Source organism: Saccostrea cucullata, unplaced genomic scaffold (assembly GCF_032062105.1).
Source record: "Saccostrea cucullata isolate Sc308-1 unplaced genomic scaffold, CSIRO_AGI_Scuc_v1 ctg20861, whole genome shotgun sequence".
Classification (NCBI taxonomy): Eukaryota; Metazoa; Mollusca; class Bivalvia; order Ostreida; family Ostreidae; genus Saccostrea; species Saccostrea cuccullata.
Genome location: NW_026919804.1, coordinates 4942 through 15834, shown reverse-complemented (window position 1 = coordinate 15834; position 10893 = coordinate 4942). Strand labels below are relative to the sequence as shown.

Below are 10893 nucleotides of genomic sequence, written 5' to 3'. Positions count from 1 at the left end.
TGTAATCGGTATGTCCGAACGTCCGTCCGTCTGTCTGTTACGCTTTGGAGTACCCATCTCCTATCCGCAACTCCTCTTATACCACTGAGTGAAATTCAATGAAACTTTCACAGAATCTTAATAATATATTGCCATTGTGACCTCCTATTTTACTTTTTGATCCGACACATATTTTGGTTTCCCGGCCACAGCAAAACATGGACTTTTCCATTATAACCATATGCGAGGCGGGGGTATCATTTAGTGAGCTCATTGCTCACAGTACCTCTAGTTAGTGCTGTTTTGGTTGTTAATATATTGTTGTCTATATAATATCAGTCTGATATTAATATAGTATCAGGGTACTGCTTTAAAGTCTTTAAAGCGTACGCCGGGTTGTTCTAGCATAGTTCTTTCCACCAATGGCTTTTTCAACTCTGAAAACAAGTATCCACACCATATCTCCAGTCTCCTCTGGGATAAATTTGAATTTGCCACAAACGTGCGCATCTTGCACCTTTCCTGGCAAACCTATGTTTATGCCTCTAAATTATAAAATATAACTGTGATCGAGCAAAAATGTGCCCTCCCTTACCAAAGTAAAATTATTGCAGCAATATTGCTGCTATATTGCGGCAACATTGCGGCAACACATTTTTGTCACCAGAAACAAGCTTTTTGGGCTTATGAAATATCACCGCTAGCTGCAACAACTTCTGGTGACATTCTGGCAATACTGCCAGAAAAAATGAAATATCACCGCTAGCTGCAACAACTTCCAGTGACATTCTGGCAATACTGCCAGAAAAAAACTTTCTGGCAACATCTAGGATTACCCATGAGCCATTTGTTGAGCATGCTCAGTCATTTACTTCCTCTTTTTAAATAAAGTGGAGGGAATTCAAAGGCAAGCATGTTTTGCTTAATTACTGACTTGTATTAAGTTAATTAGAGTTGTTAATTGTGTACAGTGGGATAAGTCAAGATGAGTAGTAAGACTGCATAGTGTGGAATGACTAGAAAAAAGAATTTAAGCAGAATTATAGGAATGTGTACTCTGTTTCCATATCATCAGACTTGGTGAGTCAAAACCAATATTCTTTTTGAGATAAATGATTCAATGGAGATAAATTTGGAAAAATTATATGTGTTTCAATTAGTGCTAGTGATGCATGCATACTAGACTTGTATGTCTATATATCCTAGAGTAGCAGGAAAAGATGAATTAAAGCATGTTATTTGAAAATTAATGCATGCAGAGTTGCTGGACATTTTCAAAGTGGCATATTAATATTGTTTCTATAAACATTTTTTATGCGCCCGTCTCGATAGATCGGGGGTACATATTGTTTTTGTCCTGTCTGTTTGTTTGTAAACTTTAACCTTCACCATTACTTTTGAACCAATGAGAGATAAAGGCTTCATATTTGGTATGTCTACTCCACTAATTAAGTTCTTTCAAATGACATTAAGATCAATGACCTTGTGACCTTGACTGTGACCTATATGCTAAAAATAGCTTTTTCGAATATTCATCATAAATTAAAATTAATGAAAGATAGAGACTTAGAGATATTTAGTATGCATAATTCACTAATTAAGCTTTTTTCAAAAGACAACTGAAGGTCAATGACCTTGAGACCTTGGCTGTGACCCATTTCCTTAAAATAGATTTTTTGAACCTTGGACATAAATCTTGAGCCATAAAAGATAGAGAACTTGTATTAAGTATGCACCCTTCATTAATTAAGCTCTTTCAAATAACACCAAGGTCAATGACCTTGGGACCTTGACTGTGACCGTATACTTAAAATAGATTTTTTGAAACTTCGACATAACTTTTGAGACATAAAAGATGGAGAATTCATATTTGGTATGCACCCTTCACTAATTAAACTCTTTCAAGTTACACCAAGGTCAATGACAATTTGACCTTTACTGTGACCCATATGCTAAAATTAGCCATTTTGATCCTCTGCCATAAATTTTTAACTATAACAGATAGAGACTTCATATTTAGTATGCATACTCCACTAATTAGGTTCTTTCAAATGACATCAAGATCAATGACCTTGTGACCTTGACTGTGACCCATATGCTATAAATAGCTTTTGCAAACTTTATTGCCACCAGGCGCATAGTGTTTCACAAACATATCTTGATTTTGATTATGATGATCAACATAATTTTCTATCTGTTCAAAGAATAGCAGAAGTAGCTATTTCTTATTGACCCTGTGGCTTGCTTTTGTTTGTTATATTCCTCAGCACAGTTTGTTATTTGTTAGATTGATAGATCATTATTTCTATAGTCACGTTTCGAGTTCATCCGGAACGTCCGTTTTTATTTGCTTTTTATCGCACCGATCACGTGATTTACAGAAAATGTTCAGCAGGGGTACTTCCGGTAAAAATTGTTTACAATAGTTACTCAATGTTGTCTGAAACAAAATTCTATTTTTGTGTTGCGGAGGGATGTAATTCTGATGAAAGAAAAAGAGGAAGATATGGTTACATGAAAGATGTAAGATTTTACCCCTTTCCAACCCAGAAAAAAGCGCCTGCACTAAGAAAACGCTGGCTGGACCTCTTGAGAAGAGAAAATTACGAGCCAAAGAGAAACCACAGAGTATGCTCTCTTCATTTTAAGGAAGGCAGACCAACAGAAAATCATCCGTACCCAGAGCTCTTTGCATATAATAATTTTAAGGAAAGTCTGAAGGTTTGTTGTGGTTTTAATTGTCAAATATAAAAAAGTTGGCATCATGATTTTATGCATCGAGTATCTTTTGTTAATATCAAGATATGTAGTCTAGAAACATGCATCAAAATATATGGAAAATGTTATTTATTTATGATAAATTGTAGGATTAAGCACAAACTTGAGAACTGTTTGAGCTTTTGACATTTAAATAAGGTATTGTATTACAATTCAGAGACACACATGCTATTCTTGAGTGCTTATAATTTGTTATCTTTAGACTCGTCCAACAACATCAATATCTAAGAGGGAACAGTGTATACCTGCAGTACAAGACACTCAGTCTGAAATCTCAATTCAACCCCCAGCTGACTCCTTGGCTGCCAGTGAAAGTGTACTTGTATGTAAGATTATTTGCTGATATAAACTTGTGCTCCAGTATATATTTCATTGTAGATCAATAAAAATACTAGATTACTGATTATTTAAAATGTATTTTTGAAAGCTTGTTTTATTTAATTTTTAATTTAAGTATTAATATTTTTCAGCAACCACAGATTAACAATGATAATTTTGTTGCTGGAGAACTGAACGGAAGTTGGCCTGTAACCCACGAAATAGAGGTGGGTGATCATGAGTGCCCAACAGTTGAATCTTTTCCTGTCACAGGTGAAAAATTTTGATTTGAAAAAAAAACCAACATTTTTTTTAGATTCTGGCAACATAGATTGAGGCAAGCTTACTGCACCAAAACTTACATTGAAAATATACTGTAGGTACTCATGTAGAGATGGACCACTGTTATATCAGTGGCAGTGTTTGCAGTAATGACGTGTCAACCAGAGATATAGGGATCCAAACATCACTCACTGCTGCAGATATCAAGGTTTTGGAGGAGAAATCAACCAAACTGGAGGATCCTGAGAAACTCATGAGAGAACTTTTTGTCGACAAAGTGGTGAAAGATGACAGAAATGTTAAAATGTATACGGGACTACCATCTAAGAAGATCCTAAACGGTGTATATGGTATGGACTGGTGCACAATAAATTCAGTGATACATGTATTATAAATGTTAATACATGTACAAAATATTCCGTTTTTTTAACAACATGAATAAAGTTAATATATCACAAAAGTTAATCAAAATCTAATTTACTATAGTAAGGCAACATTTTCTTATAAATAATTTTTCTCTCTATTAAGATATCTTGGAAAAGGCTTCACCAACATTGAAGTATTGGTCAGGACAAGGAAGTGCTACAAAGAAAACAATATCAGCAAGACAGTCTAAATGCAAAGTCAGGCCCAAAAAGGAAGCTCAGCAGGTTTCAGGAGTTTGTTTTAACTCTGGTCAGATTGCGACTCGCTTTGACTACAATTGTCATGGCAGATTTATTTGGCGTATCCTCAAGTCTTCACCACCTGGATCAATTTCATGGCTACAATCTTTAAACCTTTATTAAAATGGCCTTCCAGAAATGTAATTAAAAAATTCATGCCTTCATCTTTCAGAGCTAAGTTTCCAAATGTAAATTGTATTATTGACTGCACTGAACTTTTTATAAGAAAACCAAGAAATCCAACTGCTCAGTCTCAGAAATTTAGCTCCTATAAACAACATAATACTTATAAAGCATTGGTTGGTGTGACACCTTCTGGTGCATTTTCATTCATATCAAATTTGTGGGGAGGCAATGTTTCCGATAGGTACATCACGAAGGAAAGTGGATTCCTGGACAGCGTACAACCTGGAGATGAGATAATGGCAGACAGGGGATTTTTGATCAGGGATCTTTTGCTTCAACACAGAGCTAAACTTATAATACCCCCATTCACAAGGAAGTGTTCCTGGGGTAAAGGTAAGTATTTGTCTGCCTCTGAAATACTAAAAACAAAGAACATTGCAAAATTCCGCATCTATGTAGAGAGGGCTATAGGAAGATTAAAAACATTTCATATGATGTCCAATACCATGCCAACAAATTTAAAACCCCTTGCTGATCAAATGCTTGTCATATGTGCATTTCTTCGTAATCTTCAAAAGCCTTTGGTTAAAAAGTAAGGAATTGATGTTCCATGCTGGAATGTTTACTTATAGATGACATCTGTGTTCAGAAATAGTTTTATTGTGTTCACTTCTCATATAAAATATAATATGATGTATTACAACAAGTAATATAAATTTCTTGAATGAAAATCAAATAAAATGTAACAAAAATTGTACATGTCTCATTTTTTAAACTAGAGTTGAAAACTTATGTGTAAGGCAATAAAACCACATTTCTGCTGTGATATAATTATTTTTACAATTGTCTTAGTGCTCTAAAGAGGTATTTCTCAAAAAACATTTCAGATTTTTCAACAATCCTCTGAAAGATGAGTTCATCAAAATATATGCGATCAACAATAAAGCCCTTTTTTGTGTAAAATACAAAATCACACCACTGTTTTTTGCACACACCTAGCTGGCCTTGAATTTGTATGTACCATGGAGAATCAAATTTCAGTTTTATATTTTCATTTTCATCCAAGACAATATGAAAATGATCATCAATACAAGCATCTTTGGGCATTTTTTTTGATACAAGAAGGAACATTTTATCTCAAGTAATCCTTCACCACAACACTTGCATTTAATAACACCATCTGGAGAAGCCCCTAAAAATGGATAATCTGAGTCTACATATAAGCCACATAACTTAATCTCTGCGTGTTTGTGCTGCTTTTTATATTGTTCAAAATATAGCTGTCTAGCGACAGGTTCGTGTAGCTTGCCAAATGCCAAAGAGGGTACAGATACTTTAGAAGTTTTCCCCATAATCAATTTTGAAATATAGTTTTCATCATTTTCAGTAAACCTAAAATGCAAAACTGATGAAAAATGTGAAGCAGTAATTCTACCAATTCTTTGTTCATACCATTTTTGATTTTCATCCTGCCCTTTAGTTTGGTCTTCAATTTCGGTAATTATTTTCTTATCAAAAATATTCTTCAATATTTCAGTTACAGAAAAAATGTCATAAGGGGGTAGCATATTTTTGCAGGCATCTGACATTGATGGAAGTACATTATCATCATCATCATCACTTACAAAAGACTCATCATACAAAGTTTGTAACAGAAGCGCCCCTGTGCCTCTGCATAATTCATAGAAGTCCCTCTCGTGGTCGGCCACTGGACCTTGAATGGGAACGGCTGGGTTGAAAAGATTCAGTAGTTGCGGATGTTGGTTGGGGATGCGTCTGGTCCACCCTCATATCTATATCCGAGATCTTCTGGGGATTGGATTTCTTTCTAGGTTTATCCCAGATACACTGCATGTCGGTGCCTACTTCTGTTCCTCGGTCTCTGTGTCGCTCACAAAAACTTGATAGGGAAAATAGAAAAGCAACACAGTGCTTGCAAGTTCCATTGTCCCTGAAAAAAATATATTTAAGAATTAAATTATTTTTTATTTCTAATTCTAACTAATACATGTACAGTGGAGCCTCATTTATCTGGACGCTTTGGTTCCTAGTCTATTTGTCCGGATATGTTAAGTGTCTGGATACATGAATTATCAATTAAAGAAGACAAGATATCTGAAGGTCCACTGTAATATGAACCTGAATTATTGTATACAGGGTTATTTTCGCCCTTTTTGCCCCGTTTTAAATTTGCCCAGTTTCATTTCTTTCTTTGTTTTTTTAATTCGCCACTTTTTATATTTGCCCTTCTGTGAGTAGGGCAAATGGGGCGAAAATAAAATGCGGGCAAATATTTCACTGTATACAGTATTCAATAATAAGAATGTGACTACACATTTCTGCATATACTGTATCAGTTTTATGAGATTATGCTTTCATGAAAACAGAGAACACCATGACTGAAAAGCAATGTTTTCCCTTAACAATTGAATTAGCAGGGAACATTAAAAAAAATAGAAGGGTGTCCGGGCTTCCTACTCTGGAAGGAAGTGTAAATAGGAATGCCAGAATAATTTGGGTATTATGTCAGTAGAGGCAGGGAAATTCCACAGGGCTTAGAGGCAACTCTGTAACATAAGTTTACCTTAATCTGAAATATACTTACGCCACACAAGTGCATCCACCTGACAAAATTTCACCAGTTGTCTTGTTTGCCAATATCCAGACATCATAAGGCTGGGCATTTTGTCTGGTCTCAGGCATGCAAGTTGCCGTCAAGTAAATATATTCCTGGTGGACATGATAGGCAGCTTTGACATCGTCGATATGGCAAGCCATGTGTAAGCGATAACCATTATCCTGCTTATAAAGTCTTAGTCGTTCGTGAGTCCACCCGCACCATCTCATAAAGTATACCAGCACATCACACGATTCAAAGTCTGGTATACTGGCCAAATCCTTACTCCTGCAAATTTTTTAAAAGTAGTATATACTATATAGATAGTAATTAAATTTCCACTGCTATGAAAATGTTCTTAATAGACATCTATCGTGTGGGCTCAGTTCACTTTGTGAAAACTAAAGTGGGTTTGAGTGTGTGTTAACCCCATACTGTTTGGTTTGATTTATAAATACTGAAAAGCTTAGTCAACATGGTCAATAGAAACAATTTTATAAAAGTGTGAAAATTAAAGTCTTACCAATCGGTCACAGCATTTACAGGGTCTAAAATAATTTTGTTGTCCCCCACTGTCACCGTCCTGCGCCTTTCATCAAACACAGCGTACTCTTCTTCGTCATTTGTAGATGTCAAAACCTAAAGCCATCATTACACAGAATGATTATGTGTTTTACCCGTGTTAGGCGTTTATACTAAACCACAAAATCATCCACAAATAATATAAATTTGAATTATTTAAAAAATGTATGATATGTACTTTTATTTTTGTCGTTCCTACTACGAATGGGGAAAATTTTTATAGGCCTAATCAGGGTTAATGCTTCAGTGAAAGAAAGATTACCTCGAGACGAAGTTCCTCTGCAAGCTCACATAAGCGCACAAGATCTATTTTCCTGCCTATGCTGCAGCTTATACCCCTATCTTGCAGATACTTCTTTAGATCTGGTACTTGAAAGCCGTAAAAATGAATCCGTTCTGCCATAGTTATGAGACGCTGTAAAACCGGAAGTTTACCTGCTGAACATTTTTGACATGGCGTGACTAAACAACGAATAAAAACGTTGTTCCGGATGAACTCGAAACGCGGCTATTAAATACCAATTTATATCTAACTTACATACGAAAAACGATATTGCCGCAATATTGCGGCAATAATGCCGGAAGATGTTGCCAGAAGATCAATATTTTGGTCATGATTTGCAGCAATATTGCCGCAACCCCTTTCTGGCAATATTGCCGCAAAACTAATTAACATACGAAAAACGATATAGCCGCAATATTGCGGCAATAATGCCGGAAGATGTTGCCAGAAGATCAATATTTTGGTCATGATTTGCAGCAATATTGCCGCAACCCCTTTCTGGCAATATTGCCGCAAAACTAATTTACATACGAAAAACGATATAGCCGCAATATTGCGGCAATGTATTGCCAGAATGTTGCTGCAATATTGCGGCAATAAAGCCAGAAGATGTTGCCAGAAGGTCAATATTTTGGTAAGGGTAGCTGCCGGATCAATAAGTAAACCCTTACTATTCAAGTTGTCTTCATGGGAATGCCCCGGAACTGTGATAGGAACAGACATTGCATCAATCACCCGGTACCATTTAAGTTTGACTTTCTTCTACCTTTCTTTGTTTTTAAACCAAGGCAAGCTACTGACATATAAATTCATGCTGCAGGAATTTCAACAAGCATGTTGCAATTAAACATTTTTAAGTATTCTCGATCCTTGGCACCTGATCCCACCATGCATTTCTAGGGGATTCTTGTTTATTTCCTATTTACATATTTGTTTTGTTTGAATTTAAAAAAAAATCGATTGCCCATTTCATTCTCCTGGAAAAATATATAATATTCAAGCAGAAACTTTATAATGAACTCGCAAACTTGATATACTGTTAATTTCCAAACACCAAAAAGATTTCTTGTCGTACTTTACTCTGCTAAAGAGGCCATACAGTAGATGGCAACAACCATCTTTTACTGAACTCTCAACGGCTCTCCTATAGTCTTTAGGACCTAGACCAACGCATTTTCCAATTTCAAAGAATGATTTCAATTAATTTTCATTTTTTCGTAAGTAAATTTTTCCTAAATGTTTGCTTTTTTCCATAACAAAAGATAAATGATTGGGATTCCCCCCTTCTTTCTTTGAGGAACATTCAGAAGTTAGTCTTATACTCAAATAGTAAGAAAATAACCTTTTGCTATAAGGTTCAACAATTCTGAATCTGTGGATCACCTTATTTTATTTGAAATTATAAGGATTAACTTACAGTACATAAATCTCGTCTGAACGCATAGCAAATTAACTTTTTTTACGGAGAGATCACGTGACAATTGACCATGGCGGTCATGCTTTGCTAGTGGGAAGAAAAAATAGATCAAAATCGGAGTTAAAAGTGTCAAAGTGCCGAAAAAAGGGTCAACAGTTTATCATTAACATTGAGTGGAGGTCTTGAAGCTTTTTTGTGTAAGTATCTGCTTATTTGGAACTTGTGGTAAACTACTGTGCACCGCTGTGTATACAATGTCCAATCGTGAGTTGAAATCACAGAAAAGAAAGCCGGACTCTAAGTCTAAGGGAACTGAGAAAATGCCGTTCCCCTCCACTAACTTTGGAACTTTAACCCCATTTAGTGTACCGTTTGCTCCTTGCCCTGAGCAAATAGCGGTCGACCCTTTTAAAACTTTAGCAAGTCTATCACAAGCCGTGGGGGATATTAAGGCTGATCTATGGGAACAGGACGGGTTTGAAGACAAGATACAATTCATTGCACAACAGCAGGAAGACAATATAACAGAGATAGACAGTCTAAAATCTGAAAATGCATCCCTACGTAAGGATCTTGAAATGTTAAAATCGGTTGTAATCAGACTTGATAGAAAAGTCACAGAACAAGAGAAGGAAATTATTGATTTGAAAGGGCGATCCATGAAAAACAATATCCTTATACATAACCTGGAAGAAGAAGAAGGAGAAGATCTATTCAGCAAAATCCCCCGCCTGCTAAATGAACACCTAGATATAGACGGAATAGAGTTCGTTAATATCCATAGGAATGCGGGGGACAGAAGGCAAGGAGATAAGCCCCGAGTTATAACAGGCCGGTTAGTGAGATTTGAGAACAAAGACCGTTTACTAAAACAACAGAGAAAAAAGAAAGATGAAGGGATTACTCTACCATTCTATATCACCCCCCAGTCACCAGTTCAAGTTAACGAAACTCGCAGAAAACTGGTTGAACTCAACAGCAAATATTGGAGTGAAAATATCAAAACGAGGGTTGTGGGGGACAAATTGGTTTTCCCGAATGGGTCTGTTTACAGAGATAAAGTGAAGACACCAAACGCCGAGGAAATTCTACAACTTGACCAGAAAGAACAACAAAAACTAGAGGAAATTGAAGTTAAACGCTCTAACACTCACACAGAATCAGGAAACCAAATTAGCGCTGCTGCAGTTGAGGTAGAGACATATGCAAAAGTTCGGAACTTCTACAGGAAAATTTCCATGGATCCAGTTTATGGGCGTGCAAATCACAATATACTGGTATACCGTTTTAAAGACAATTCTGGGACTATACATGACGGATACTGTGACGACGGCGAATTTGGAGCTGGAAGGAAAATGCTAAAAATTCTACAAGATGAAAACTCTACAAATGTATCAGTTGTGATATCGCGCATGATGGGAAAACATCTTGGTCCGAAACGCTTCGACATAATGGAGAAAGCGTTATTTGACGCCCTCAAAGAACTTCGATAGGCTAAAAGAGTGTCCTGCAACGCGATTTTTCTTTTCTTGAACATTTTGTGGTATAAATAGTTTTTTGCTTTTTTCTTTTTCCCGGATTGAATAGCTCTGTTCTGAAAAGGTTTCTTTTTTATAGTATATATTCCGGAAAAAAGAAGTTTATGTTCGTTTTTGATTTTTTATTTACCGACCAAAGAAGTATGTCCGGTATTATATCGGCACAGAATTTGAGGTAAACAAAATAAAAATGAACACTCCGACTATTGATCTATTAAACTCTTTCAACTATGCATTTGTAATTTATGCAAAGAGTTTGTTTCGTACATGTACATACCCTTTTCTTTTGTTTATATATTCTTTTTTCA

The 10893-nt window shown here is 35.9% G+C and overlaps 2 protein-coding genes and 1 pseudogene across 2 annotated transcripts; 2 read left to right on the top strand and 1 right to left on the bottom strand.

Annotated features, from left to right (window-relative positions):
• Positions 1-2289: 2289 nt before the first annotated feature.
• LOC134238432 (THAP domain-containing protein 11-like) lies at positions 2290-3798 on the top strand (annotated as a pseudogene).
• A 2030-nt stretch (positions 3799-5828) lies between these two features.
• LOC134238444 (uncharacterized) lies at positions 5829-7459 on the bottom strand. Its single transcript, XM_062720573.1, has 3 exons — positions 7289-7459; positions 6754-7053; positions 5829-6099 (listed from the first exon to the last, which is right to left on the bottom strand). The coding sequence occupies exons 2-3, from the start codon at positions 6993-6995 to the stop codon at positions 5829-5831; spliced, it is 513 nt and encodes a 170-aa protein (XP_062576557.1). The 5' UTR covers positions 6996-7053; positions 7289-7459.
• A 1842-nt stretch (positions 7460-9301) lies between these two features.
• On the top strand, positions 9302-10540 carry LOC134238424 (uncharacterized). Its single transcript, XM_062720555.1, has one exon. It carries the CDS (start codon positions 9302-9304, stop codon positions 10538-10540), a length of 1239 nt encoding a protein of 412 aa, XP_062576539.1.
• Positions 10541-10893: the final 353 nt, after the last annotated feature.